Below are 26990 nucleotides of genomic sequence, written 5' to 3'. Positions count from 1 at the left end.
TGTGAGTATGTCCATATTGCATTCTCCGAAGTGATAGAGCCATTTTTCCCAAGGTTCTTGTCACTTCCACATTGTTTACCATTTTAGGTTGTTTATTCCTACGTTTACTTGATAAGCAATGAAATTTTCATGAGGAAAAATGAAGAATCATTTGTTCTACTTTTAGCTGAATGTGAAATTTAGGAAAGGTCAAAATAGGTGAAGTATTTCACCTGTTATAATAGGTCTCTTAAGTTTTATATCTGTATTGGGAAAGCATTAGCTATATTTTGTATTCATCTTGGTTGTGTGTTGCTTTAGTTCCTCTTTTTTTATGGCTCCAGTTATTAAAATGATGGGTTGAAAAGGACATGAAAAAATAAATTTAAATTTATGTGCTTGTAACCAGGAATACTGTTAATTCTAGATAGGAAAATCTGGTTTAGAAGCTACATTTGTCTTTAAAAAATTTTTTTTAACCAGTTACTATTTCCTGCTTTGTTTTTTGGGCACATTTAGGTTTTAAGCATGTTTTAGTTATATAATAAAGCAGTGATGTCATACTTGATGATAAAATCCTTTTTTTAAAAAATTTAGTTATTTGAGAGAGAGAGTGTGTAAGTGCAGGAGAAGGAAAGGCAGAAAAGCAGACTCTCCATTGAGCACAGAGCCTGACACCAGGGGTGGGAGTCTGGGGCTTGATCTCACAAACCTGAGATCATGACCTGAGCCAAAATCAAGAATTGGACGCTCAACCAACTAATTCACCTTGGCACCCCAAAATCCACTTGTTGTAGTTAAAAAAACCTGCTGTAGGTAAATGAGTGTCCATCTGTTGGACAAAACTCCATCTCCACATGTTAATAAACCTATAGTTTAACTCAAGCTCATAGTGAAGATTTAAATACTTGCTGTTACTAATCTGTGGCAGTAATGGATTTCAGACCATTTTGCTCTTCATGGGAATGGTTACTCAAAGAGTTAAGACGTTTTGCCAAATTTCATGCTTCTTATTTTTCTTTTTGGCACTGTTCATTCATTCATTCATTGTCTACTGTGTGTCAGATACTCTTAGGTTTTCGGAGACAAAAATGAAATCTAACAAAGTTTAACCAACCAACTCTTATTACCTTGTTTCTTTGGTCTCCTCTTAGAATTTCCATATACACATTTCCAAGGGGAATGGGCAAGAAAATTGTGTTTGATATAATGAATAATATTATGACTAATTTGGGAGAGCACATGCATTTTATATACTGAGAGATATCTGTAATATATTGATATGGGAAAGAAGTAAGATAAATGAATTTTATTAGTAAAATAAAGGAGAAATTTCTTGTTTTAATATTTGAAATTAATAAAAACATTTTAGATGTTTCGATTGTCAATTTGTAAACAAATGACTATTAGATTTAGAAATTGCTCTGAGCACTCATTTAAATATTTACTACATTAATGTGTTCAGCTTTATATATGCATGCACACATATTCATACACATATACATAATGGCTGTTAATTTATTTAAGGCAATTAAAATCAATGTATTTTCTAAGACTCAAGCAAGCTATCAATTTGCCGTGAAAATGTAAAGCAAGCTTTTAAATATACAGTAGTACCTAGCTGTAACCTTACTTACACACATCTAATTAATTATAGCATGTGAAGAATGAATAGGTTCACATTCCAAGTAGTTTTAATTAAGTTGTAAGTGACCTTGGTTTTAGCTTTATGTTAGATAAAGTACCTGTAAATAATGAACATTAGTTATTCTGAAAATATAATTTATCTAATTTTCTGCAATGCAACAATTTGCATAATACATTTTTCTTGAGAGAAATATAAATTCTAAATAAATGCTGTCCTAATTTTCATGGTCATTTTCTTATGTATTTAAGACTTTATTTTGGAATGTATGAATACTTAATAATCTTTTATGCCACAAACCAAACTAAGAATAATTTACAATGTTATTAATATACTGTGCTTTATGTAATTATTCCAATACTCAGTTCCACATGGACTGTTCATTCAAAATTGTTTTCATTTACTTAGCTTTTAACATTTTCTTTTATCATACTTCATTATTTTTAGTTTTCAATATGCATATCTTTTTCATTTGATATGCAAATCTAAAATAGCTTATTATCTCAAAAGAAGACATTCTCTAAATTGAATAGTTTTTCTTTAGACTCTATGTTTACTATACTATATAACATATGCTGTGTAGTACACACAGTAGAGGTGTAGATAAAACTTTAAATTTTTAAATGCATATCTCTATATAATTAAAAAAGAAAATACATGGATTTGCTTTAATTCATGAGAAACTGAATGCCTCCTTTTTTTCTTGGGGCTTTATTGGTTAGGTACTGGTGCATTATATCGTTCTTCGATACTCCTCGTATGTTTAGAATCCCAGCCCGAGTAGAGGATTTGTAAATTATCCTGTTTTAATACCTAAGGTTATTACAACTTCACAAAATAAACTTCTGGGGCTTTCTTTCTTTTTCTGTTTTCAAAAAAGTTTCTATAAGAAAATGATTGTGTCTTCCGTGAAAGTTTGATACAAGGTTGCTTCTAAAATTGTCTGGCCTGGTGTCTTTTTGGAGGGCAGACTTTAATTACCAATTCAAATTTTACAGTTGTTATTAGCTTATTCAGATTTTTTATTAGTTAAATCAAGTTTGAAAATTACATTTTTTTATGAAATTAGCCATTTCATCTGAGTACTCAAGCTTTTTGCTCTAAAAGTATTTATAATAGCCTCTTATTAAAAAAAAAAAAGATGTTAACAGTATTTTTAGTTGGATTGCTCCTTTCTTTCTATCTGCCTTTTCTCTATTTTCTCCTTATGGATAGAGGAATGTTTGTTTCATTTTCAGAGAACCACTTTTGGTATTGTTGCTCTTCTGTTTATTTTTCCCCCCACATATGCTTTGGCTCATATTAATATAGCATGTATTAGTTTTAAATAATAAGACATGTGGCAGTTTTCTAACCTTTAGATATGTAAGGGTTGGGATAAGCCCAATGGCCTTCTAGTTACACCCAGTTATAACAGATATATTTGTTTCACAGTGGAGATGGGTTCCTTTAAAAATTTTAATGTGTATACAACTACTTGTTTTCTTATGCTATCAGTAATAATCATGATAACATTTGAAATACTCTAAAAATACAAGGTAATCTCAAGAATCATTTATTGTATTTGAAAAATAAGAGATCCCAATGAAAATTCCAAAAGAGATGTATATTTCATAACCTGATGACTAATGCTGACAGAAAATGACTTCATATTGATCTTTTCATTACTTACTCGTTTTCTTCACAAAGATTTATTAAGCATCTTTTATAGATAAAGCATTTTGTAAGGTAGTTTTTGTTTAAACCACAAGTAGGAGAATCATTCAACTTTGCAAATATTTATCAGCATTAAGAGAATAGTCACTTAGATTAATAATTGGGTTATAATTCTTTTTTTTTTTTTGAATCATGTATCATCTTTTAAAAAAATTTAATGGACTATTTAAAGACCAGTTTTAAGTTTACAGAAAAATTGAACAGAAAGAATAAAACATCTCAATATACCCTCTTTTGTTTCATAAATTCTTTTAATGGATGACTGCTCTGTTTGATCTCTTTGATAGTATTATTTATTTTAAAGTCTTTGTCACCTTGTTCCATATTACCTTCTTGTGGACTGACCTTAAGTTCCAGTGTTGATTTTGTTAACTATCATTTTCAGGATGAGATTTCTTCATATGTGGGGTGCCTGGGTGGCTCAGTGGGTTAAGCATCTGCGTTGGGCTCAGGTCATGATCTCCAGGTGCTTGGATTGAGCCAGCATCAGGCTTCCTGCTCAGCAGGTAGTCTGCTTTTCTCTCTCTCTCTCTGCTCCTCCCCACTGCTCATTCTCTCTCTCTTTGTTAAATAAAATCTTTAAAAAAAGAAAAAGATTTCTCTGTATGTTTTGGAATTTTAATTCTTATGCAGATGTTAATGTGTAACTTCTCCCCTCTGCCATTTCCCCTACGCCCTGTCTTACATTCTTGTAGTAGTTGTGGCCCCAAATGTCGTTTTCATAGTAGTTCTTTTCAGCCCCTCTCATGAGCAGAGCAGCCCTATTCCCTTGCCCTGGCTTCCCACATTGCATGGGACATTTCTCATCTAGGTGAGAGGCTCCCAGGGAGCCAAACCCATGACCATGCTGTCCAGAACTGAAGCCCAGCTTGTCACTTCATCTCTACCCAGTGCTTTGCCTTTTTTGCTCAATGTTTGGTCCAGGGAGATATTTTTCTTGTTTTCAAGTTTGAAGTGTGTCTTTTAGGTTTTTTCTTTTTCTATTCTACCAGAAGAGATGCTTTAAAGCGTGAATTTTGTGTCACCATTTCTTCTTCATCTTAATTGCTAATTCTTGTTCTTTCAGAAGGCAGTCTTCTTCCTATCTTAAGCATAAAGGAGAATGGATTTTTTTTCAAGATAATTTTAAGAAGTTTAATAGTAAAATCTATTTTAGTGTTTGTATTTTTTTAAAGGAGAAATGACTTGTTATTCTTATAGAATCATCACTTTTTTTATTGTGGCAAGCTATTTAAGAGTTTAGCTATTTGTGAGTATTGTAAAAATTGAAAATAGTGGAGTAACTAAATTCAGTATATAGAAGGTACCTGCCAATTGTATTGTCACAGTCAGTGACCAAAAAGCACTTATTCAACTGTTATTTCTATTTAGAGTTAAAATTTAAATCTTGAGTTTGCTCAAGGTAATGGAAAATTACCTTAATTTATTAAGCCTTATTTATATTTGCTTTATTTTGGTACTTTTAGCCCTGTCTCTAGTTTTATATGAGTACTGATTCTCACAGCTTGGTTGTTTATGCATTTTATATATCAGTTGATGCCTAGAAAAAGTGATATGTGATATACTGTTCTTGGGGAGAGAATTTAGTGCCTTGCAAATCCTCCAAATAGAAAGACCCCTAATAAATGCTGTGATTTTTATTGTTTGTAGCAATAAGGAGAGAGGCTAAACATTGCTTGCATTTTACCAGTGTATATGAAATGTGATAAATAATTCTCATACAAATATTAAATGTGTATATGAGCAATCACTGGTATTGCTTTCTACAAAAAAATGTCCCTTTTCTTTTGATACACAAAGAAATAAGCTTACTTGAAGAGTAATACATCACCTACTTGCTCCATTTTATAAATCTGGCTATTTAGATGCTCAAACACATTTTTAATTTCTGTGTGGAAGCTGCTGTTCTTTTTCTTAACTAGTTAAAAATGCCATGTCTCTTCTACTTAGAAAGACTATAATGGACACCCTGCACTTATTGCTTCTCCTTCATTCTTAACTAGTTGTAGTTAGATACTAGGATAAGGAGTTTGCTTATGAATCCATATGATTAAATTGTTAAAACATTTATTGCTGCTATGAAGTAGTTTTTAAAAATTACTACAATAGTTTTTTAGTGGTAAATTTTTTTAGAAAATAGTGTATGTCATCATGATGTCATGTGGCCAAATTGTGTTTGATAAAAAAATGTTTTCTCTAGAAAAATACAATTTGATAGAAGAAATAATTTGTCTTATTACTGGTTCTCATATTCTTATTATCAGCTAATTTGCCTACATGATAAGTGATTTTATTTGTATAATTTCTGGTTCATTCCAAATATGGTAAATAAACTTATTTGTTAGTTAAGTGAGTGATGCTTTGTGTCCTTAGCAGACAAAAAGTAAAAAAAACTTGATAAACCAGAATCTGGTTTGTATTATTTAAAAATAAAACATGTTTTGATTAAGTATTATATGTTTATTATAGAAAATTTGGAAAAGATAAAAAAATAAGGAAAAATGAAAAGTGTACAATTTAATAAAATAAAAAGTAAAGACATAATTGCCAAAACATGGAAGGGAATGGATAAATAAACTGTGGTATAACCATATAATGGGAAATTATTTGGTGATTAAAGGAAATGAACCATCAAGCTGTGAAAAAAATGTGGAAAAAAATGAATATTGCCAAGTGAAAGAAGTCGTTTTGAAAAGGCTACATATTGTATGATTGTAACTATATGACATGCTGGAAAAAGTGAAACTCTGAAGATAGTCCAAAGATCAGTAGTTGCCAGGGTTTGGGAAGGGAGGAAGGAATGAAGTGGTGGAGCACAGGGCAGTGAATTTATTCTGTATGATACTGTTCATGGTAGAAATATATCCTTATAGTCATTATACATTTGTCAAAACTTCTAGAATGTGCAATACAGAAAAACTAATGTAAAACTATGGACTTAAAATCTAATTTGGTAGGATAGTCAGTACGATACAACTAGACAGATAAATTATGCTATGTAAATATATTCTACCTAGCTCTCAGCAGACCATTTTACATTAGAATCAAAATATCTTCTAGGCCAGTGATTGCAGTGATTGAAATATTCTGTTTGTTCTCTACCATTATAGCTACTAGCCACTTGTAGCTGTTGATCTCTTGCAGTGTGGCTAATATGACTGATAAATTGTATTTTAAATTTATACTTTATTTAGAGTGTAAGTAAGTCATGTGGCTAGTAGCTACAATATTAGGGAAGTATCTAAATTAAATAAACGAGATAGAAAAATGTCAGTAATTAATATAGTTAGGCGGCATTAACAGTTTATTGAAAAACTTTACCCTAATTATTGGTTCAGTGACAATTTGGGGTCAATTATTTCTTTTTGTTTATTCTATTCTTATTCTTTATTATTTTTATTTTTGCCCTGTTGTCAGTACTTCATTTTTTTAAAGATTTTGTTTATTTATTGTCAGAGAGAGACAGAGAGAGCACACGCAGGGGGAGCGGCAGGCAGAGGGAGAAGCAGGCTCCCCACTGAGCAAGGAGTCCCACGTGGAACTCGATCCCAGGACCCTGAAATCATGACCTGAGCCGAAGGCAGACACTTAACTGACTGAGCCACCCAGGTGACCCTGTACTCAGTACTTTAATCAATAATTTGCATACAGGCATGGTTACTGAACTTGGATTCAGGACAGATTCAACATTGATAGTGTTTCCTGATAGGACAGATGCCTAAATCTGGATTTAGAAAGCTCTCAAAAGATAAAAGGAAGAAAAAGGAAGAAAGTGAACTTTATAAGCAATCTATTTGAATTCTGGGCTTACAAATAGTAAAAAATACAGAATATGGGAATCTTGGACTACTAGGAATTCATGTGGAAAGAACCTAAAACCAAATGTTTTTAGTTGGCTGCACATTCAGTTTGAACCAACAGTGTGATGTTGTTACTGACTTAGGCTATGTTCAGAAAAGTTTAACATCTAGTTCAGAATTGTTGTACTCTCTGTGATCTGCCCCAGTCAAATTATATTTGAAATACTATGTTCACTTTTGGTTTATGATGCTGTTTTTTGTTTTTTTAAAGGCTCAGTTAAAGGTAAATTTGTAAAGGAACTTGGATGAAGGATTATCTGGAAACCAAGTTATGTGACTAATAGTAAGAAATTGATTTATATTTACCTGGAAAAGAAAGAACTTGTGTGTGAAGTGTGACTAGTACTTTACTTGGCTTTATCTTCAGATAGTTTGAAGGGCTGTTTTGTAGAAATGTTACTAAGATCGTTCTCTGTAACCCAGAGAGCACAGCCAGAATGACAGATGAAAGCTATAGTGAGGCAGATTGGGCTCAATTTAAGGAAAGATTTTTTTTTTCACTTGACAATTAGTGGCATGAATTACCTTAGATAGCAGTGGCATGAATTACCGTGTAGGATAGTTTGCTGCTGGCAGATGTGTGCTGGATGTTCATCAACCAGGAAAAAAATTGTCAGTAACAGCAGTATTTATTGAGTATTTAGTGCTAGACACTGTGCTAATTTCTTTTAACAAATGAGAAAGCTGAGGCTCAGGGAGCTTATGAAAGTTGCCCATTGTCCTATAGCTAGAAATTGGCAGAACTAATAACTAAAGTTTGTTCTTTCTGACTCCAAGCCCATGTTCTCAACTGTCCTCTTATTCTGTCTTCCCATGGCAGTAATTATTGCTTTTATGAGAGCTTTGTTTAGCTGTCCGCTAAGGTCCCTTCCAAATTGAGGGTAGATGACCACTTTGTAGCTTTTTGAAAAAGTTTATGTGAAAGATGACAATGAGGAAGAGTCATCTGGTTCTAGTATGTAGCCGATTGAAGTGGAGACATACTGGTGGTTGGCAGGAAGATTAAGGAAGCTATGATCTAACCAATGATTAGCTGAAACATTGTTTCAAACTTAAAGTTGCTATTTACAGAGCACCAGGATATATTGTGTTTAATTTCACCATTGAACAGAGAATAATTTAACAGCAGAAATTAAGAGTTAGAATATGTCTGGGGTGCCTGGGTGGCTCAGTCAATTGTCTGCGTTCAGCTCAGGTCATGATCTCCAGGTTCTGGGATTGAGCCCCATGTTGGGCTTCCAGCTCAACGGGGGGTCTGCTTCTCCCTCTCCCACTGCCTCTCCCGGCTTGTGCTGTCTCTCTCTCTCTTAAATGAATAAATAAAATCTTTTTTAAAAAAAGAATATGTGTATGCACATATTATAATCATGAGCACACTTTCTTGAAAAAAATGCTGAAAGTAAATATGTATATTAGATATTTTTGTTAATACTTGTGTTCATTTTATTTCCTAACAATAGTGGATTATTAGATATTATTTGTAGCATTTTCTTTTAATTATTTTTCTATTATGATTGTTTTTAAGTGATAAATGCATCAGTGCTATGTATAATTAGCAGAGATTCACTGAATATTTCTTCAGATAGAGACAGTGAAAATACATGCTTTATATGTAAAGTACTTAATACCTTACCTGGGACACGAGTAATATACAGATATTAGGTATTGTTATCATTATTATTGTATTACAAATTATTTTGTGTACTTTACTCCCTTGTTTGATTATGATTTTTTACTTTAATACTTAGTACCTAAAGTTAATTGCTTATTATATGCAAGGCATTGTGTCAAATACATTTACATATATTATTTTGTTCACATCACAGCCCTGCAAAGCCCTATACTCTTATTCCTGCTATACTGATGAGAAAATGGGAGGCTCAGAAGGATGTCTAAGGTCCTAAAACTCCTGAGCATTAGGCTTTTAAAGATTTGAGCCCTGGCTAACTTTCTCCTATGCTAAACTGCTATGTTATGCTAGCATTCATAAATTTGGTAAATTATTAAATTAACTGACAAGGGATAAGATGAAGAAATGACGGGTTTGCTGACTTAGAATGCACTTACACAAAAAAAGTTTTGAAAATATGAGTAGTGATGGTATCAATGGATTGTACGTATTTTGTATTTCCTTAAATTCTATAAAACACTGATAATTTTCAGAAACACCATTCATTTAATATTTTCAGAAAAAGTATCATAAAAAATAGCTAGATTAGAAAACTGTTACATTGAGATAAACTTTCATAACAGAATGATATTTGAAAGCATTGGTCTCCAAACTTTTTTGATTATACTTTCTAATAACCATTTTGATAATGCATTCCTAATATAAATGTAGTTAATTTTAAATTATATACATATACTGCCATGCCTTATGTTCATCATAAAACATACATAGAAATGGAGAACTAAAAAGGATGCTGTTTTAAAAACAATATTTAACTTTATTAATGGTATTAAAATTCTTTCTAGTCAGAGCAATATGATTGAGTATGCTTCAGTATTTTTTAATTATAGTTTAGCACTTGTGATGTTTTGAGGTTCTGGTTCTTTGTTCAGGTCCACTCACTACTTCAGTGGAGAGTCATTGGAGAGTTTGTTGGCAAGTAGTGGAGGGGAGGTAGCATGTATTAAGCAGACCTACATTTCATATTATTTATTGTTGTTGCTATGTGGAGAATGGATTGGGGTGTTTTGAATAGATGTGCAAAAACCTTTTAGAAGTCCTTTGAGAAGGGGGCACCTGGGTGGTGCAGTCGTTAAGCCTCTGCCTTCAGCTCAGGGCGTGATCCCAGGGTCCTGGGATCGAGCCCCACATCGGGCTCCATGCTCTACTGGGAGCCTGCTTCTTCCTCTCCTGCTCCCCCTGGTTGTGTTCCCTCTCTCGTTGGCTGTCTGTCTCTCTGTCAAATAAATAAATAAAATCTTAAAAAAAAAAAAAAAGTCTTTGAGAGGTACAGGCACTCAATGTTTGGGAGCTTAAAATAGACAAGCAGAAAGACTTGAAATCTGTTTAGTAGTTGAGATCAAGACGACTTGATAGTGGAATGGATGAAAGGGGTGGGATTGGGTGCTGTGGGGTAAAGAAGTCGTAAGGATGCATTTTATACTTTTGACTTGTGTAACTGTAAGGATGGCGGTGCTATTCATGGAAATAGAGAACACTTAGAAAACCGTCAAGAGGGTGGAAAACTAAGAGATAGTTTTGGACTTGTAGAATTGTGAGAGCCCCTGAAACCTCCAACTGGAGATGATAACTGGGCAATTAGATACATGGAGCACAAAGTGGAGTTCTGGGAAGGAAGTATAAAATTAAGAGGTTTTTTGTTTGTTTTGTTTTGTTTTTAGCATGCTTGCTACTGGATGCTGAGGGCCTAGATGTGAACAGCTAAGGAAAGAATATGGAATGAAAGTGGGAGAAAGCCTAGGATTAAGCCTTAAGGAACTCCAACATTTGATAGTCAAAGTGAGCCTGAAATGGAGACAGGAAGGTACCTCCAGAGTGGTAGGACACATACCCAAAAAGTGATGTATCAAGGGTATCAAAGGAAAAGTGTGTTTAAAGAAGGATAAGGAGTATTTAGCAGTGGTGAATGATCAGGGAAGATGGGGCCAGAATAAAATAAATTGTCTTTATCTTAACCAAGTCTGTGAATGAGTATCCTTCAAACAGAATGGATAATAATATATGAAAATAGATCTGCTGTTGAAACAGTTTGCATAGGTATATCTTATTTTTACTTGGTTTTCTTTTACTATTTTTTTTTATTGTCACCTTCTTAAAAAGTATAATTTGAATTGAACTCAGCACTCTAAATATGGTTCATTCAATGTATCCTTTGAGATGGTAAGTGGAATTATTTTTAAGTAATCTCTACACCTATCGTGAGGTTCAAACTCAAGACCCTGAGATCAAGTGTCACGTGCTCTACCGAATGAGCCCAGCTGGGAGCCCTGATAAATGGGATTTTTGTGGTACTACTATTATACATTAAAATTTTTCATTGCCTTCATTGCATTTTTTATTCATATTGACCTTGGAAGCAACCAACCCCCATCCTTTCAGGAACTTTCTTGGGAATTTATTTGTGGGTCCAAGTTTCCCCATCTTGTAGAAATTCAGATGAGGTTTTTTTGTTTTGTTTTGTTTTTTAAAGATTTTATTTATTTATTTGACAGAGAGACAGCCAGCGAGAGAGGAAACACAAGCAGGGGGAGTGGAGAGGAAGAAGCAGGCTCCTAGCAGAGGAGCCTGCACATGAGGTTTTTTTAACCTAATTGTGGGGTTTTATATTTGTCTCTATTACTTCTCCTTAGGACTGGCCAGATATATCAGACTATTTAGAAAATTTATAATCTTGATTCTATCATGCAGCTAATTAACACTTCAACTAATTTGACTTAATATGTCTTCTAGCTTATATATCATTGATAAAATTTTGAGTAGGACAGAGCCATGGCCACTCCTTGAAGAACAACCTTAGTGGCTTAACTCGATATTGAGATTAATCCTATAATCTCCCTAACCATATTGTCATCCAAAAGGATACCTTGCTCACATGACGATATCGTGCCTACTGTGCTTCACGGCGTCATTTTTGAGAATGCCCATTGACTATTTGATATGTGGAAGGGTTGGACTCTCTTTTGAAAGAGGTCTTTTGGAACTCCAGATAGACTTAGTTTTGACTTTTGTTAATTCTTTAATATTGACTAGATGGAAACAGAATGGAGCAAGGGGCGCATGCGTGGCTCAGTGGGTTAAGCATCTGCCTTCACCTCAGGTCATGATCGCAGAGTCCTGGGATGGAGCCCTGTGTCCCATGTCCTGCTCCCCGCTCAGCAGGGAGCTGCTTGCCCCACTCCCTCTGCCCCCTCTCTCAGCCTCTCTTCCCCACTCATGCTCTTGCTGTCTCAAATAAATAAATAAAATCTTAAAAAAAAAAAAAAAAACGGAATGGAACTGACAGACCTTTTAAAAATACTGAAACTTTACTTGCTTTAAAACCCAAGTTAGTGATTAAATACTTTACTCATTTTTTGACTAACCTGAGAAACAGAGTTTGTATAGTACATTAAAATGAGTAAAGTTCTGTTTTACTTGGAAATAGTATTTTTTTTCTCTTAATCTTTGAGTAAACTGATAATCCAAGGATATCTGCCATATTTCTTCTGTGGTTTCAATAACACTCAGCATATCTCTGCATACCCCAGTTTGAGAACAGATTTATAGTTCTAATTTAGGTTCATTTTCTCTCTCTCTCTCACCAATTTTCATAGGATTTAGGGTATAATTTTCCATGGTATATTATTCAAAAGTTTATTAAATTTTGTTTTTATGAAGATGTGATATTTGTGATTCACTTGATATTATGTTGGGAATATAGCATCCATTATAGCATTGTTCCAAGTGGAATAAATATGATATAATTCAGAATATGGGGTAAAGTGGGTGTTACCTTTCCTGAGAGATTCACAAGCTACATTTATCTGTTAGAAGTGTTATAAGAAACAAGGAAGTAATGCTGTTTAAAGTTAGTCTGTACATGTTCTGAAATGGTTTTTTTTTTGGACATCTTAGGAATGTAGTCTGTTGGTTCATTATTTTGACTCTTTCCACTCATTATTTCAATTTAATGAACTATTTCAATTTAATAATTTAGTTTAATGACAAAGGATTTATAATAACGGTAAGAATTCTAAGAACCTCTGTCTTTTGAGAAGCACCTTAATAATAATATATTGATCATAATAATGGCTTTAACAACCTCTACCAGGGCAAGGATGTTACCTGTCTATTCCTCTTGTGTCTGCTTTAAACCTCATATCTTTAATTTATAGCCAGGATAGTAAAATTTACCTTTTTCTCTCCCTCCCTCTCTCTCTCTCTCTCTCTCTTCTTTCTTTCTTCCTTTCTTGTTTGTTTGTTCATTCGTAGTTGATGTCTGTTTCTTTACGTACTGCTAACTTTTCCCTCTTTGTTTTTCAACTTGATAGCTTCTGGAACTTGTGTCAGTGTGTAGAGCAGTGATCCAGACAGCTGTATCTTTACAAATAGTCACCCTCATTGCCAAATTAGTTTGTAGTGCAAATCTTAAATGAGAACTGCACCTGCTCTCAATGTGGATGAAAATGGCAAATGTTAGGGAAAGCGTAATTTTGGGATTACTTTAAAACTGATGACAGCTGATCTCAGGATTCTACTGGGGATTCTTCATCTTGGAAGTAATGGAAGTCCTACTATTCAGAGCAAAACAGCCTTCTTGTCTCTCTTGCTAGGTCTTAGGTGGGTTATTTTTAAGAAGTACTGGGCTAAAAAAAAAAAAGGAAGTAAGAGAAAGAAAGGGCTCTTTGTGCTGCGATCCTCCTTCTGAGATATTACATTAGAAGTTGTCTTCCAGATATACTGGTGTTTTCCTTAAAGTTACGTTGGACTAAAAATTGGTGAATCTCTAATTTATCATGTGCGAATATTGTATTTCAGATTAAGTAAACTTGAAGTAGCTAAGAATATGTGTAAGGGTAACTCTGCCATGATAAATTATTTTCTTATGGAAGAAATGGTCTCAATTTAAGAAATAACACATTCTCTGAGAGTTGATAGAATATGAAAGACTTTGCATGCTGTATGTAGAGAGCATTTCTTACTGTAATTTGTTTGGATTATGGAGGTATCGTTTTTTGAATTTGCTGGTTTTAAAATATCACTCTTAACCTTAAGCACAGGGCTTACATTGAACTAATAGCAATTCAAAACATTCACTTAAAATTTTTAACAGAAAACTTGTATTTAATCTGTATCTTTTAACCATAAGTAATTTTTTGTTACTTTTAGTATTTTGGTTTAAATCATTTTGGTTTATAATTCAAAAAAATAGCTTCATTGATACATAATTCACATACCATACAATTCATCCATTTAAAGTGTATAAATCACTGGTTTTTAGTATATTCATAGATATGTATAGCCATCACCACAGTCATTTTAGAGCATTTTCTTTACCTAAAAAAGAAATTGTAAACATTTATCTTCTATCCTCCTATTCCTTCCCTGACCCCGTTCCCAGGCCCTAAACAACCACAAATCTACTTTCTGTCTCTAGAAATTGCTCTATTCTGGACATTTTTTACAGATGGAATCTTATAATATGTGGTCTTTTGTGACTGGCTTCTTTCACTTAGCAAAATGTTTTTAAGGTTTATCCATGTTGTACACTACTGCATTCCTTCTTATGGTTTAGGAATATCTGTTGTATGGATATACCACATTTTATTTATCCGTGCTTTAGTTGATGGACTTTTTGGCTATGTGAATATCCATATTTGTATACAAGTTTTCGTTTGGACACATGGTTGTAAATTCTTTGGGATATATACCTAGGAATGGAATTGCTGGGTCACATTGTAATTCTGTGTTTAACTCACTGAGGAACCACTGTGGAAAACAGTGGCTGCACAATTTTCTATTTCCACAAACAATGTATGAGAGTTCCAGGTTTCTCCACATCCTTTCAAGACTTGTTATTTTCCAGTTTTCTTAAATGGCCTTTCTAGTGGTTCTTGTGACTTTGATTTGTGTTTCCCTGATAACTAATGATGTTGAGTATCTTTTCACCTGCTTATTGGCCATTTATGTATTTTTCTATGGTAAATTAAGATCTCATTTTTAATTGGTGTATTTTTATTAGTGGTAAGAGTTCTTTATATATTCTGGGTGTAGACAGTGACAGTACCAGTCTCTTACCAAATACATGATTTGCAAATATTTTCTCTGGTTCTTCATTTTCTCCCTATTTTCTTGATGTTATCCCTTGAAGCGGTTTTTTTGTTTCCCTAAAATCCAAATTATCTATGTTTTCTTTTGTCGCTCATGCTTTTGGTGTCATATTTAAGAATCTTTGGCCAAATCTGAGGACATGAAGATCTTCTCCATTTTCTTCTAAGAATTTTATGATGTTTAGCTCTTACATTTAGATTACTGATCCATTTTGAGTTAATTTTTGTTTATGGTGTAAGTCTAACTTCATGCTATTGCGTATGACTAGCCAGTTGTCCCAGCATCATTTATTGAAAAGAAGGATCTCTCCTCACTGAATGGTTTTGTCATTTTTTGAAAGCTTGTTTATTAGTTTGAATAGTATTTTAGTGGAGTCATTAGTATTTTCTATATAGACGATCTCCGAAAAGAAATAGTTTTACTTTTTCCTTTTCAATCTAAATGCCTTTTATTTCTTTTTCTTGCCTAATTGCCCTGGTTTGAACCTCCAATGCAGTATTCAGTAGAAGTTACAAGTATAGACTCTTTTGTCTCATTTCTGTTCTTAGTGGCTTCACCATTAAGTATGATGTTAACTAAGGGTTTTTCATAAATGCCCTTTATCGGTGGTAGAAGTACCTGTCTAGTCCTAGTTTGTTGGGTGCTTTTTTCATGAAAGGCTGTTGGATTTCATCAAATGCTTTGTCTGCATCTGTTGAGTGGATCATGTGGTTTTTCTTTTGTTGTTGTTGTTGATACAATGCAGTACATCAATTGATTTTCTTATGTTGAATCAACTTTATATTCCTGACATAAATCTCACTTTGATATGCTGTGTAAATTCTCTTATATATTGTTGGATATGGTTTACTAGTATTTTATGAGGATTTTTGTGTCTCTATTCCTAAGAGATATTGGTCTGTAGTTTTCTTATGATGTATTTGTCTCGTTTCGGGGTCAAAGACCTGGGAAATGTTCTCTCTTCTGTTTTCTGGAAGAGTTTGTGAAGAAGGGGCATTAAGTCTTTTGAATGAATTCACCAGTGTAGTCATTTGGACCTACACTTTTCTTTGTGGGTAGTTTTGATTACTAATTCAATATTTTACTTGTTACAGGTCTATTTAGATTGTCTGTTATTTGGTAGTTTGTGTCTTTCTAGGAATTTATTTCATCTAATCTACCACGCCCTGGGTATATTATTGTTATTATCTTGTTAATTTGTTTAGTGATTAGCTGGATTATTTTAGTGCAGACAATTCCTCTCACCCTTACCCCACAGTGTTTAGCTTCTGGTATTGTTTCTCAAGGAGGCACACTTTTGGGTATTTGCACAGTCACCCTGGGATGAAAGTAGTTTTGACAGGACCCTCTGCTTTTTTTTACTTGACCACACCAAGCTATTAAATTTACCAATTACCAGATAATTGCTCTGTTGTTTGTAGAAATGTCCTGGGGCATAAATTGCTCCATAAACTAATCCAATAAATTTGGGGCCCCTTTGAAGGAATAATTCCAGAGGTCATTGTTGATACTTATTCTCACCCAAAGAGGACTCCTCCCACTTGTTGCTCCTTAGTTCTCTTTTGTAACCCAGTTGTTGAATTTGTGAATCTCTAGTTACAGTTAAGCATAATCTGTGCTGTTTTTGAGATGGCCGAAGGCTTCAACTTCCTGCCAAGTTGCAAATGAGGACATACCTTTGGAAGAAATTGGGACCTTTTTGTTTTATAGTCTAAAATCTTTGATGCAAACTTTGGAGGTAGAAGTGGGGACAATGGAAAGCTTATATCTGAGTGACACCGTTGCTTTAGGAGCTGAGTACTTGATGGAAGGTGGGTAGGCAGTAGCCTAAATTCTTCTTGGCTTGCCTCTCCTTGTGTGGAATTAGTGCTTTATGAGCCAGGGTGAGAGTGATTGGGTTCTGTAACGTTTAGCTCAAAAGTCAAGATGTTCTAGAATTAGGGGCTGTGGCCTTGTATATAGATAATGTCCACAAAATGAACAGCAAAAATAAAATATTTATTAAATATTAACATTTCATATATACTTATCATAAATTCCTACTTTAATTATGATTTTATTTGTGTGGAATCTCTGAGAACAGTTAGAATTTGGCTAATATAAATCTTCACATGTAAAATTAGATATGACATTTCTGGAGAGGAAAAAAATTATATCCTTAGACCACGTATGAAGAAATCTAAAGGCTTTCTGGAGCAGTTATTTCTTACAATAATGTGATTGAGAGTCTTTCTAAATCACTAGTTCTCTGACACTGGAATCAGCTTAATCTTTGGCAATTAGTGTTCATAAGATACACATGGAAACTTTTATAAAAAGTTAAACCACTTGTGGAACTGTGTTTAGATTTCAGATTTATTAAGCATTAAAAATTATTTAAGCATTAAAATAAAATAAATTTAATAAAAATAATAAAATTAATTATTAAGCATTAAAAATTTGCATGTCATGAATCATTAAAACATTTTAATGGTTCTTTCACTCTATAATGACAGCTGTTATATGTAATAAGTTGTAGGAAAAATGGTACTCTGGACTCTATTTGTGAAAAACAGAAAAGTATATTAAAAAGCAAATTAATTTTGAAATTTCCTTAGGTTATACCAAGAAAAGCCAAGTGTAAGAATTTGTTATTCTGTGAGTTAGCTTTAATTATAAAGCATAATTATTTTGAAAAGTTGAATCATGTGCTTTAGTACTTGCAAATTGACTTTGTAAAGCTGAAAGATATATGACAATATGAAGAGTTATTTTTCATTCTTAAGTTATTTTTTTTAAAATACTTTTGGGTACTTCTTTCTGTGTTGGTTTGGCTTCATACCTCTGCTGAACTTGAAGATGGTGAGTTTGAGGTAACAATTGTTCTGATTCTTTCTCTTTTAAGCTTTTTGAGCTGCTGGGACCTGATGGACTTGAACTTATTGAGAAACTCCTTCAGAACAGAATTACAATTGTGGATAGATTTCTTAATTCTTCAAATGATCATAAGTTGCAGGCTCTTCAAGGTAAGAAAGTATTCAGTGGTAATTCTAATTTGATGGAAAGATTCATTGGTTAGCAAATCTTTTTAATATAATTATGCTTTTAATATCCTTTGGCCTATTATATAATTTAGTGATACCACTTTTTAAAGTAGATTTTAGATATGGCAGAATATAAAACAAATATCAATGCCTTAAATAGGGTATTACAGTAGACATTCTATTTATGTTTAGGTATGGCATTTTTTCTTGCTGGAGATTTGAATAGACAATTTTTTTTTTAAAGCAAATACATGTAGTATTTACTATGAGCCAAGTAGTGTTATAATTTCTTCCCAACTTTTTTATTTTGAAAACTTTCAAACCTGTAGTAAATGTGTAAGGATAATACAGTGAATACTTGTATACCCTTCATGTGGATTTGCTAGTCCTTAACATTTTGCTTTCTTTCTCTCTCTCTCATTCTTTCTCTCATTATTATTCTCTTTACATATGCACTCACACATACATACATAAACAAATACCAACTGTTAAAGTTTTTGCTGAACAATAGCCTAACTGTGGCTTAGAAGAATTAGAAAACCAACTTTCCCATCTTGATGCTTCACCTAATTCCTTCCTTGTTCTGTGTTGGATCTTAGAGTTTGGTAAAATAACTTGCACTGTGCTCCTTCAGAGTATGGACCAAATCTCAGTCTTCATTGTCTTCCTAGTTTAGCAGCAGTGCCTGGAACAAGTAGGTCTTCAGTACAATAATTTTATTTGCTTACAGCAACACTCCGGTCAGTTAGTTACTCTAGGGCTGCAGTAAGCCAAGATACTCCTACTTGGAAAGATTTAATTAAACATAGAAGATAATCCTGTTGGAAGAAATATTTTCCTTAATATTGAGTTGGCCAAACCACAAGTTTAAATTGGACCTTGTAAACATTGAGCTTTCATTGACCTGATTCTTAGTGGTTCTGGCCGTCTTCCTTTTTTTTTTTTTTTTTTTTTAAACTCTATTTCCATGAAAAGGTGTATCATATTCTTTATTTGCCTTGGTCATCTTATAAATGTATCCTGAGCTAATATTAATAAGTTTTATTTCATGTTTAAGTAAGTAGTAACATATTTTCAATTTAACACAATAAGGTCTGTTACATAGGGAAAAGTTACATCTAATATGAAAAATATTTTATTATTATGTTAACAGGAAGTGCTAATTAGTATTGATAATTATTATATTTATTGAAATTATATAAACAAATAATTTCAAAATTATAAAACTGAACTTTTAAATTCCTGGTGTTTTATCTAAGAATTTATAACACTAAACTATGTAATCTGTATAAAGAAAATGTCTGGTGACTTTTTTTAAGCCATTGTGTTAATATCACCTAGATATTATATTTTTAAAAACCTCTCCTTAAAACATACAATTAATGTGACAGTTTTTAAAAAAAATTAATTAGAGCATTGTGCTATCTTACATTTTGGCGAAGGGAAAAATGGTTTTCATAAAGGTTAAATTTATAAAACATTTCTTTAATTTGCTTTGTAGACAATTGCAAAAAACTTTTAGGAGAAAATGCTAAGCCTAATTATGGTTGTCAAGTTACTATTCAATCTGAACAAGAAAAGCAATTAATGAAACAGTATCGCCGTGAAGAAAAAAGAATTGCTAGACGAGAAAGAAAGGCTGGAGAAGATGCAGAAGTTGCAGAAGGACTTACATGCTTTGATCCTAAGGAATTGCGGATACAAAGGTAATAAAAACCAGAAGCTGAAAAATGCTTCTGTTGTAATTGCTGTAACGACAGCAAAATATCATCCTTTTGTAGTTTAGCTTTAACAATTTAGATGATTCTTCTAGTCATGTTTTCTTATAATAACAGAATTTTGTTGTATGAAAACCCAATTTTCTGGGATAAGAAAGCAGTGATCTTAGAATACTCTTGGTTGCATCTGTGTAGGTGAGAGATTTGGATTACAGAGGTGTAAGCTATTTTTAGATGCTGGGCACACACCACTAGGTTAAAATTTGTAAAGCCTACACAGATTTATCTTGAGCCTTTTGGGTTTTTTTTTTCCTGGGTTAATAAGAATACTTTTCCTCATGTTATTTAGAATTAGGAAGGAGGAAAAAGGGATGAAGGCATTATGATACTTGTTCTTTTAAATATTGAATCCTGTTCTTAAAAAGGAATTGATACCTTGTTACACATCTCTGGATTGTGACAAACAAAATTATAAATAAGGAACATTAAATTAAACTTACCAGGTGATACTACCTAAAAATAGTACCTAAAAATGTGTTAACTCCTATGTAGTTATACAGAAAATTTCAGAAATGCTATTATCTTTCTTTATTTTGTTTCTTCTACTTTATAAGGGAAGGCTTCCCGAAATAGTTATTATAGTGACTGTTTTAATATATGCTTTCTTTTGCAAGATAAAAATTTCAGATTTATCCTATTATGTTCGTGTTTACAGAGAGCAGGCACTTCTGAATGCTAGAAGTGTTCCAATTCTGAGCAGGCAGAGAGACATGGATATTGAAAAAATACGCTATCCCCATGTTTATGATTCCCAGGCTGAAGCCATGAGAACATCAGCATTCATTGCTGGTGCAAAGGTATGTCACTAGTATATGACCACTTTGGGGTAATATGTCTATTCTGAGGAAATAACACGTAGATTTTCCCTGTTTCTTTTGTGACTCTTGTATTATTTGATATACTATGCTAACTTTTATTTTAAAATATTGGGGAAAATGAAATAATGCAGTGTTTGTAAAGTTCTTGACACATAGTAGGTATTCAGAACATATTTGTTCTTTTCCCTTTTGTTATTTATAGAACTTGTATTTTTGAGTTTTAGCAGTTGTATTATTTTTTGGTCTTTACACTGCAGTTTGCTCATTTTTCCTAGCCACACAAGTACATTTGTCTTCGGGAGACCATCTAAAAATATATACTTAAAATTCATCAGCATAATAGGTGTTTTATATGAGAGATCCAATATGTGAATAATTTGTGTGTATATGGGTTGTTTGTTTTGTTTAGTTTAGATTTGTTTTTCTTTAAATTAGCTATATTTATTTACCAGTGCCGTGTCTAAAGCCAGTAGTGTTCTTTCTCTCTCTCTCTGTTCTCTCTAATTAAAGAATCTTTACCAGAACAACTGTTTTTTTATTATTTAATTTTTATTTTTTATGTTCATAGATGATTTTACCGGAAGGAATCCAAAGAGAGAATAACAAGATGTATGAAGAAGTAAAGATTCCCTATAGTGAACCAATGCCAGTTGGCTTTGAGGAAAAACCAGTTTATATCCAAGACTTAGATGAGGTGAGATGATCATTTTATTTATTTAGTTATTTAGAAGACCAAGAGAGAGCACGCACACAGGAGCAGGGGGAGGGACAGAGGGAGGGGCAGGGGGAAAGAATTTCAAGCAGACACCCTGCAGAGCAGCGTGGAGCCCCAGGCAGGGCTCAATTTCAGGATCCTAAGATCTTGACCTGAGCTGAAATCAAGAGTTAGATGCTTAACTGATTGAGCCACCCAGGTGTCCCAAGATGATCATTTTAAGAAGTTGATATTTTGTTTTATGAATAGATTTGTACTAGAAAATTTATTTTTAAATGTCAGTAGTTGGCTGATATAGTAGAGAGGATATATGCAGTTGTTTACTGAAGAGGTACAGTAGGGGAATTTAAGGGTTTTTTTTGTTTTAAGATTTTATTTATTTATTTGAGCGGGAGAGAAAAGAGTGGGAGCAGGGGAGGAGCAGAGGCAGAGGGGCAAGCAGACTCCATGCTGAGCATGGAGCTGGACTAGGGGCTTGATCCCACAACCCTGAAATCATGACCTGAGCCAAAACCAAGAGTTGGATGCTCAACTGACTAAGCCATCCAGGTGCCCCAGGGGACTTTGAGTTTTAAAAACTCATTCTTCACACATTAAACATATCTTTGTATATCTATTTCTATAATTTCATGTTTGTTTTGTTTTTTTTAGTTAATATTTGATTTAACCTGTGTAGGCTGGCTTAAACTGTTTTAAAGGATTCATGTATTGATATATCAGACGGTCAACCTATAAAACGATAGAATACTATTTGAGGAGGGGATCAAATTCTAAACTATTTTCTTTATTATTCTCAACTTTTAAATTTTGATTAATTTCAGACCTATGGAAAGTTGCATGAATAGTATTAACCATATATCCTTTGTCTCCTTTGTTTACCATTTGTCAAAATTTTGCCATATTTGCTTTATCTCGAATTAATTTTTTTTTAAGGTTTTTTAATTTATTCGTTTAAGAGAGAGAGAGAGCCAGTCAGGGAGAACATGAGCAGGGGGGAGGGGCAGAGGGAGAAGGAGGGAGCCTGACACGGGACTTGATCCTAGGAGCCTGGGATCATGACCTGAGCCAAAGGCAGATGCTTAACTGACTGAGCCACCCAGGTACCCCTCAAAATAAACTGTTTCTTAGTTTACTTTTACATTTACTTAAATTGACTGTTCAGCTTGTTATTTATTATTTTCCCAAATTTTTAGAATTTTAGTAATAGTGTAGTTTTAGGAAGGGATTATTTATAATTTTGACTAATGTTTAACTTGTGAGGATTTGAGAAAGTTTAATTTATAAAGCTGTGTGGAAAAATAATCTTTCCCTTCAATAAACTTACCAAGTAGTGCCAATCCAGAATATACTGGAGACTCCATATACTCAATGTAGTTAAAACATTACTGTGGTAAACTTGTACAGCCCCTTGAAAGAGTATCCAGAAACATAAATTATATCGAATGTTGTACTCTAGTGGTTTTAGAGAACATCAGTATATAGAGGAAGGTGCTAGTGTGATTTGAGTATTTAAAGTTATTTGAATGACTTCTAGTAATAGGGCATTGTTAACTAAATTGCAATGCAGATTAATGATTAACTTTGTAATCAGGTGTCCTTGGGATCTGATTTATTGGATTGTCTGTAAATTGAAGTAAAAACTGTTCAGATGATCTTTTTTCTTTTTTCTTTAATTTATTTTATTTTATTATGTTATGTTAGTCACCATAGAGTACATCAGATGATCTTTTAAAATGTATTTGGAAACATCTTAATTTGTCAGAATTTAGTTTTACGTAACAATTTGCTTAGTCAAGTCTGTGAAATGTAATTGAGGTCAAAAAGTTCTTGGTGATCTACATTGCAGGTAGAGTTAGAATTCATGGTTTTGGAGTGCACGGGCTGGGAGGGGGTGCACGTAGGAAAAGAATTGGTATATTGAAGAAAACTTCTTAAGTCTATAATCAGACCAAACATGGGGGATGTAGGAAGGCGCATCATCTTATCCCTTTTTATAAGAGAGGACAGTGACACCCCCCCTGTGGTTTTTCTTTTTACCAACTCCTAAATACTCACCTGCATCAAATGCATCCATATGTACCTAAAATATGCCCATTATTTGGAGAAGTATGGCAAAGATGTAAGATACCTGCAGAATATTCGTGTAGATGGTGAGAGTGTTAATGTAGAGTATTTCCTAAAGACAATGTTGATAATGAGTAAGAACCTCTGATCAGTATCTCATCAGCCTTAGACTTAACACAGTTTCAATCAAGCATACATCATTTAATGGTTGTCAAACAGTTTCAGTCAAATCAGTTGATTATGGAGGCTTAAAGTATATAATCCAGCACCTTATTTTGGCACTTGTTGGCGACCTAGGTCATTTATTTTCTGTGTACCGCAGGATCTAGTCATCTGGATATTAAACTCACAGAGAAGTCAAAGAAATACATAAGCAGGTACTGAACTGAAAAAAAAAAATTCTTGAAGCATACATATTACTTTAAGTTAACCTTTTCTTCATGATCCCAGGGTCCTGGGATTGAGTGCAGCATCAGGCTCCCTGCTCAGCGGGGAGTCTGCGTTTCCCACTGTCCCTCCCCACTGCTCAGTCTCTCCCTGTCTCTCTCTCTCAAATAAATAAATAAATCTTTAAAAAAAATAAAGTTAAACTTTTCTGTCACCAAATGAAGTTCCTTTATATATGAAATATCAAATAATGGAGGTAAGCAAAAAGAGCAGCATAAAGCAGCATAAATAACCACAGCTGACCAAAATGAACTCCATTCTACACTTATGTATGCATGTATATTTTGTTTTATAAAATGGCATTTTGTCACACATATTGTTTTTTGTGTATTTGTGTAAATATCTACATATATCTTTCCATGTCAACAGACATATCTGTAACATCATTTGTAATCACCTGTTTTATAAAATTCTGTTTTATACCTTTATTACTTTTAAACCAATTTCCTATTATTACAGTTTTAAGTTATTTTCTATAGTAAGTTTATATATTAGACCAAAATTGTAATTTTATATTAGTGGGTTTCATCCTGTGCATCAGAATTACCTGTAGATCTTTTTCAAAATCCAAGTGCCTTCTTCCCTATTAAATTATAATCTCTTGGGATGGGCCCAAATACTTATATTTTAAAGATGATTTTTGGAGCACTATAAGTGATTGTGAAATACAGCAAGGGTTGAAAACCTATAAGAGTAAATAGTTTTATACATAATTCTTTTTAAACTTTACCAGTTATTATAAGCATTTTCATCATTAAGGATTATTTTGTTTATTGTATTAAATATTAACACTTTTCATTTGAAAACATTATTAACATTCATTGTCTACATAATGAATGGATCAGACTTCTTATTTTTCTTTCATATTTATTTCTAAATAAAATCTTCGTTCATATTAATTTAGATTATAGGAGTAAGAGTTTTCCTTAAATGGGTTAATGCCATCTATAACCTTAATGTCTGTTTGCCACGTAACCTAATGTATTTATGGGTTCCATGGAGTAGGATGTGGAAATCAGTGGGGATCATTATTCTGCCTGCCACATATGATATGGATGACCACAGTTTAACTTTTCATCTGTTGAAGGACGTCAGTGTTGTTTACAGTTTTGAGCTATTACAAATTGTATAATTTTGCTTAGGCTGTCATAACCACAGGCTGGGTGGTTAAACAAGAGACGTTTATTTTTTCACAGTTCTAGAGGCTAGAAATCCCAGATCAAGGTGCTGATAGATTTACTTTCTAGTGAGGACTCTCTTCCTGGCTTGCAGACAGGCACTTTCTCACTGTGCCCCCCTGACCTCACACAGGCTCTTCCCTGTGTGGTGTTTCTTCCTCTTCTTATAAGGACACCAACTCTATTGGATTAGGACCTCACTTAGATGACCTCATTTAACCTTGTTATTTCCCTACAGGCTCTATTACCAAATACTGTCACATTGGGAGTTAAGGCTTTAATTTATGAACTTTGGGGGAATATAATTCCACCCATGATATGGATAAAGCTGCTCTAGACATTGTCTTCAGGTCTTTGTGTGAACTAGGTTTTCATTTCTTTGGAATTAATACCTGAGCATGCAATTATTGGGTCATATTGTAGCTGCATGTTTAGTTTTTTTAAAAAACTACCACACTGTTTCCTGGAGTAACATTTTATATTCCCACCAGCAATCTGGTATGACTCAATTTCTCTACATACTTGCCAGCATTTGATGTAATCACTATTTTTTCTTTTTCTTTTGACCATCTTAATTTATATTTTTATATTTTATTTATATTTTTATTTTAACCATTCTGACTTAATGTAGATATTTCCCATCATGGGTTTTTGGGGTTTTTTTGGTTTTTTTTAGGATTTTATTTATTTATTTACCAGACAGAGAGAGAGAACAAGCAGGAGGAGTGGTAGGCAGAGGGAGAAGCAGACTCCCCGCTGAGCAGGGAGCTCTGTGTGGGGCTCCATCCCAGGACCCTGAGATCATGACCTGAGCCAAAGGCAGATGCTTAACCCACTGAGCCACCCATGTATCCTTACCATTGTGGTTTTAATTTGCACTTCCATAAGCAGTAATAATATTGGAGAAGAATACATTCAAATGCAATATGTCATTATAAGTACATAATTAAACCGTTTGGTGTCCTGTCACTTTAGATAATGATCCCACCAGATGTCATTAGCATGAATAGTAATTTAGACCTCAGGAAAAAATGTAGGTGTTAACAGAATGTTTGTTTAGTGGATGCTTTTGTTGGTTTGGATCTTTTTTATACAAGGTGGGATCTTTATGTATCATGAAAAGTACTCCTGAAGATGGTATCTTTCTCTTTTCACTGGGTTCATATTGCATGCCATTCCTAACAATCCTATGGAAACATAGATAAAATCCTCTCCTGACTGACTGTCACATCAGATAATTTTGTCCTGGTTGCAATGCAAAGTTGAAGATTGACAGTAGAGCTGCTGGAGAGTAGTTCAGAAGAGAAATGCGAAGCACCTAAATTAAGAAAGTGGCAGCCTATAAGTAAAATGGGATAATAGAGAATAACTTAGGTACTAGTGTATGTAACTGATTAAATAGGAGGGGATGAAGCAGAGAGAAGACTCTAGAATGACATCTAAGTTTTTGTTTGAATCTAGAATGATGTCCAGATCATCATGGGTGAGTGATATTGTCATTTACCAAGGTGAGGAATAGAAGAAAAGGAAGGGTTTGTACATGTTAAGTCTAGGAGGCAGAAAACCACGTTGGTTAAGGACAGGGCCTTCGATTCTAGGCTGACCTCGTTTGACTTGCATCCTCCAGTTTCCAGCTCTGAGACTTTGGGCAGTTTACTGTCCTCTGTGGGATCCAGTGTTTCATTTGTAAAATTGGGATAATAGTACCTTCGTCATAGTTTAATTGTGAGGATTAAATTTATTTATATAAAAATCTTTGAAGACTGGTACGTACTTAATACATTTTAGCTAAAATGTTAGCTTAAAATGAAGATGTAATGGTGAAAACATTGAGGCCAGAGTGTGGATAAAACAAAAAGACTTATTGTTATTTTGGAAATTATATTTGGTAGACAAATTACTTCTGTGTTCATTTATGCTTTTTGGCTATTCTTTTATTCCAAACACATGTGGGAGTAGTATTGGATACTATCCTACAAGATCGGAA

General features: G+C 33.5%; 1 protein-coding gene across 1 annotated transcript in view; it reads left to right on the top strand.

Annotated features, from left to right (window-relative positions):
• ASCC3 (activating signal cointegrator 1 complex subunit 3) overlaps positions 1 to 26990 on the top strand; it is a 321764-nt gene that overhangs the window by 41834 nt on the left and 252940 nt on the right. Inside the window, exons 5-8 of the mRNA XM_040627571.1 lie at positions 17865 to 17985; positions 19505 to 19709; positions 20437 to 20578; positions 21168 to 21293. Coding sequence (XP_040483505.1) covers positions 17865 to 17985; positions 19505 to 19709; positions 20437 to 20578; positions 21168 to 21293 — 594 coding nt within the window. The remainder of the gene's footprint in view (positions 1 to 17864; positions 17986 to 19504; positions 19710 to 20436; positions 20579 to 21167; positions 21294 to 26990) is intronic.

The sequence above is a fragment of the Ursus maritimus genome, unplaced genomic scaffold (genome assembly GCF_017311325.1).
Source record: "Ursus maritimus isolate PB19 unplaced genomic scaffold, ASM1731132v1 scaffold_13, whole genome shotgun sequence".
NCBI lineage: Eukaryota > Metazoa > Chordata > Mammalia > Carnivora > Ursidae > Ursus > Ursus maritimus.
The sequence above is the reverse complement of the archived record's forward strand: the minus strand, read 5'-3'. Positions and strand labels throughout refer to the sequence as shown.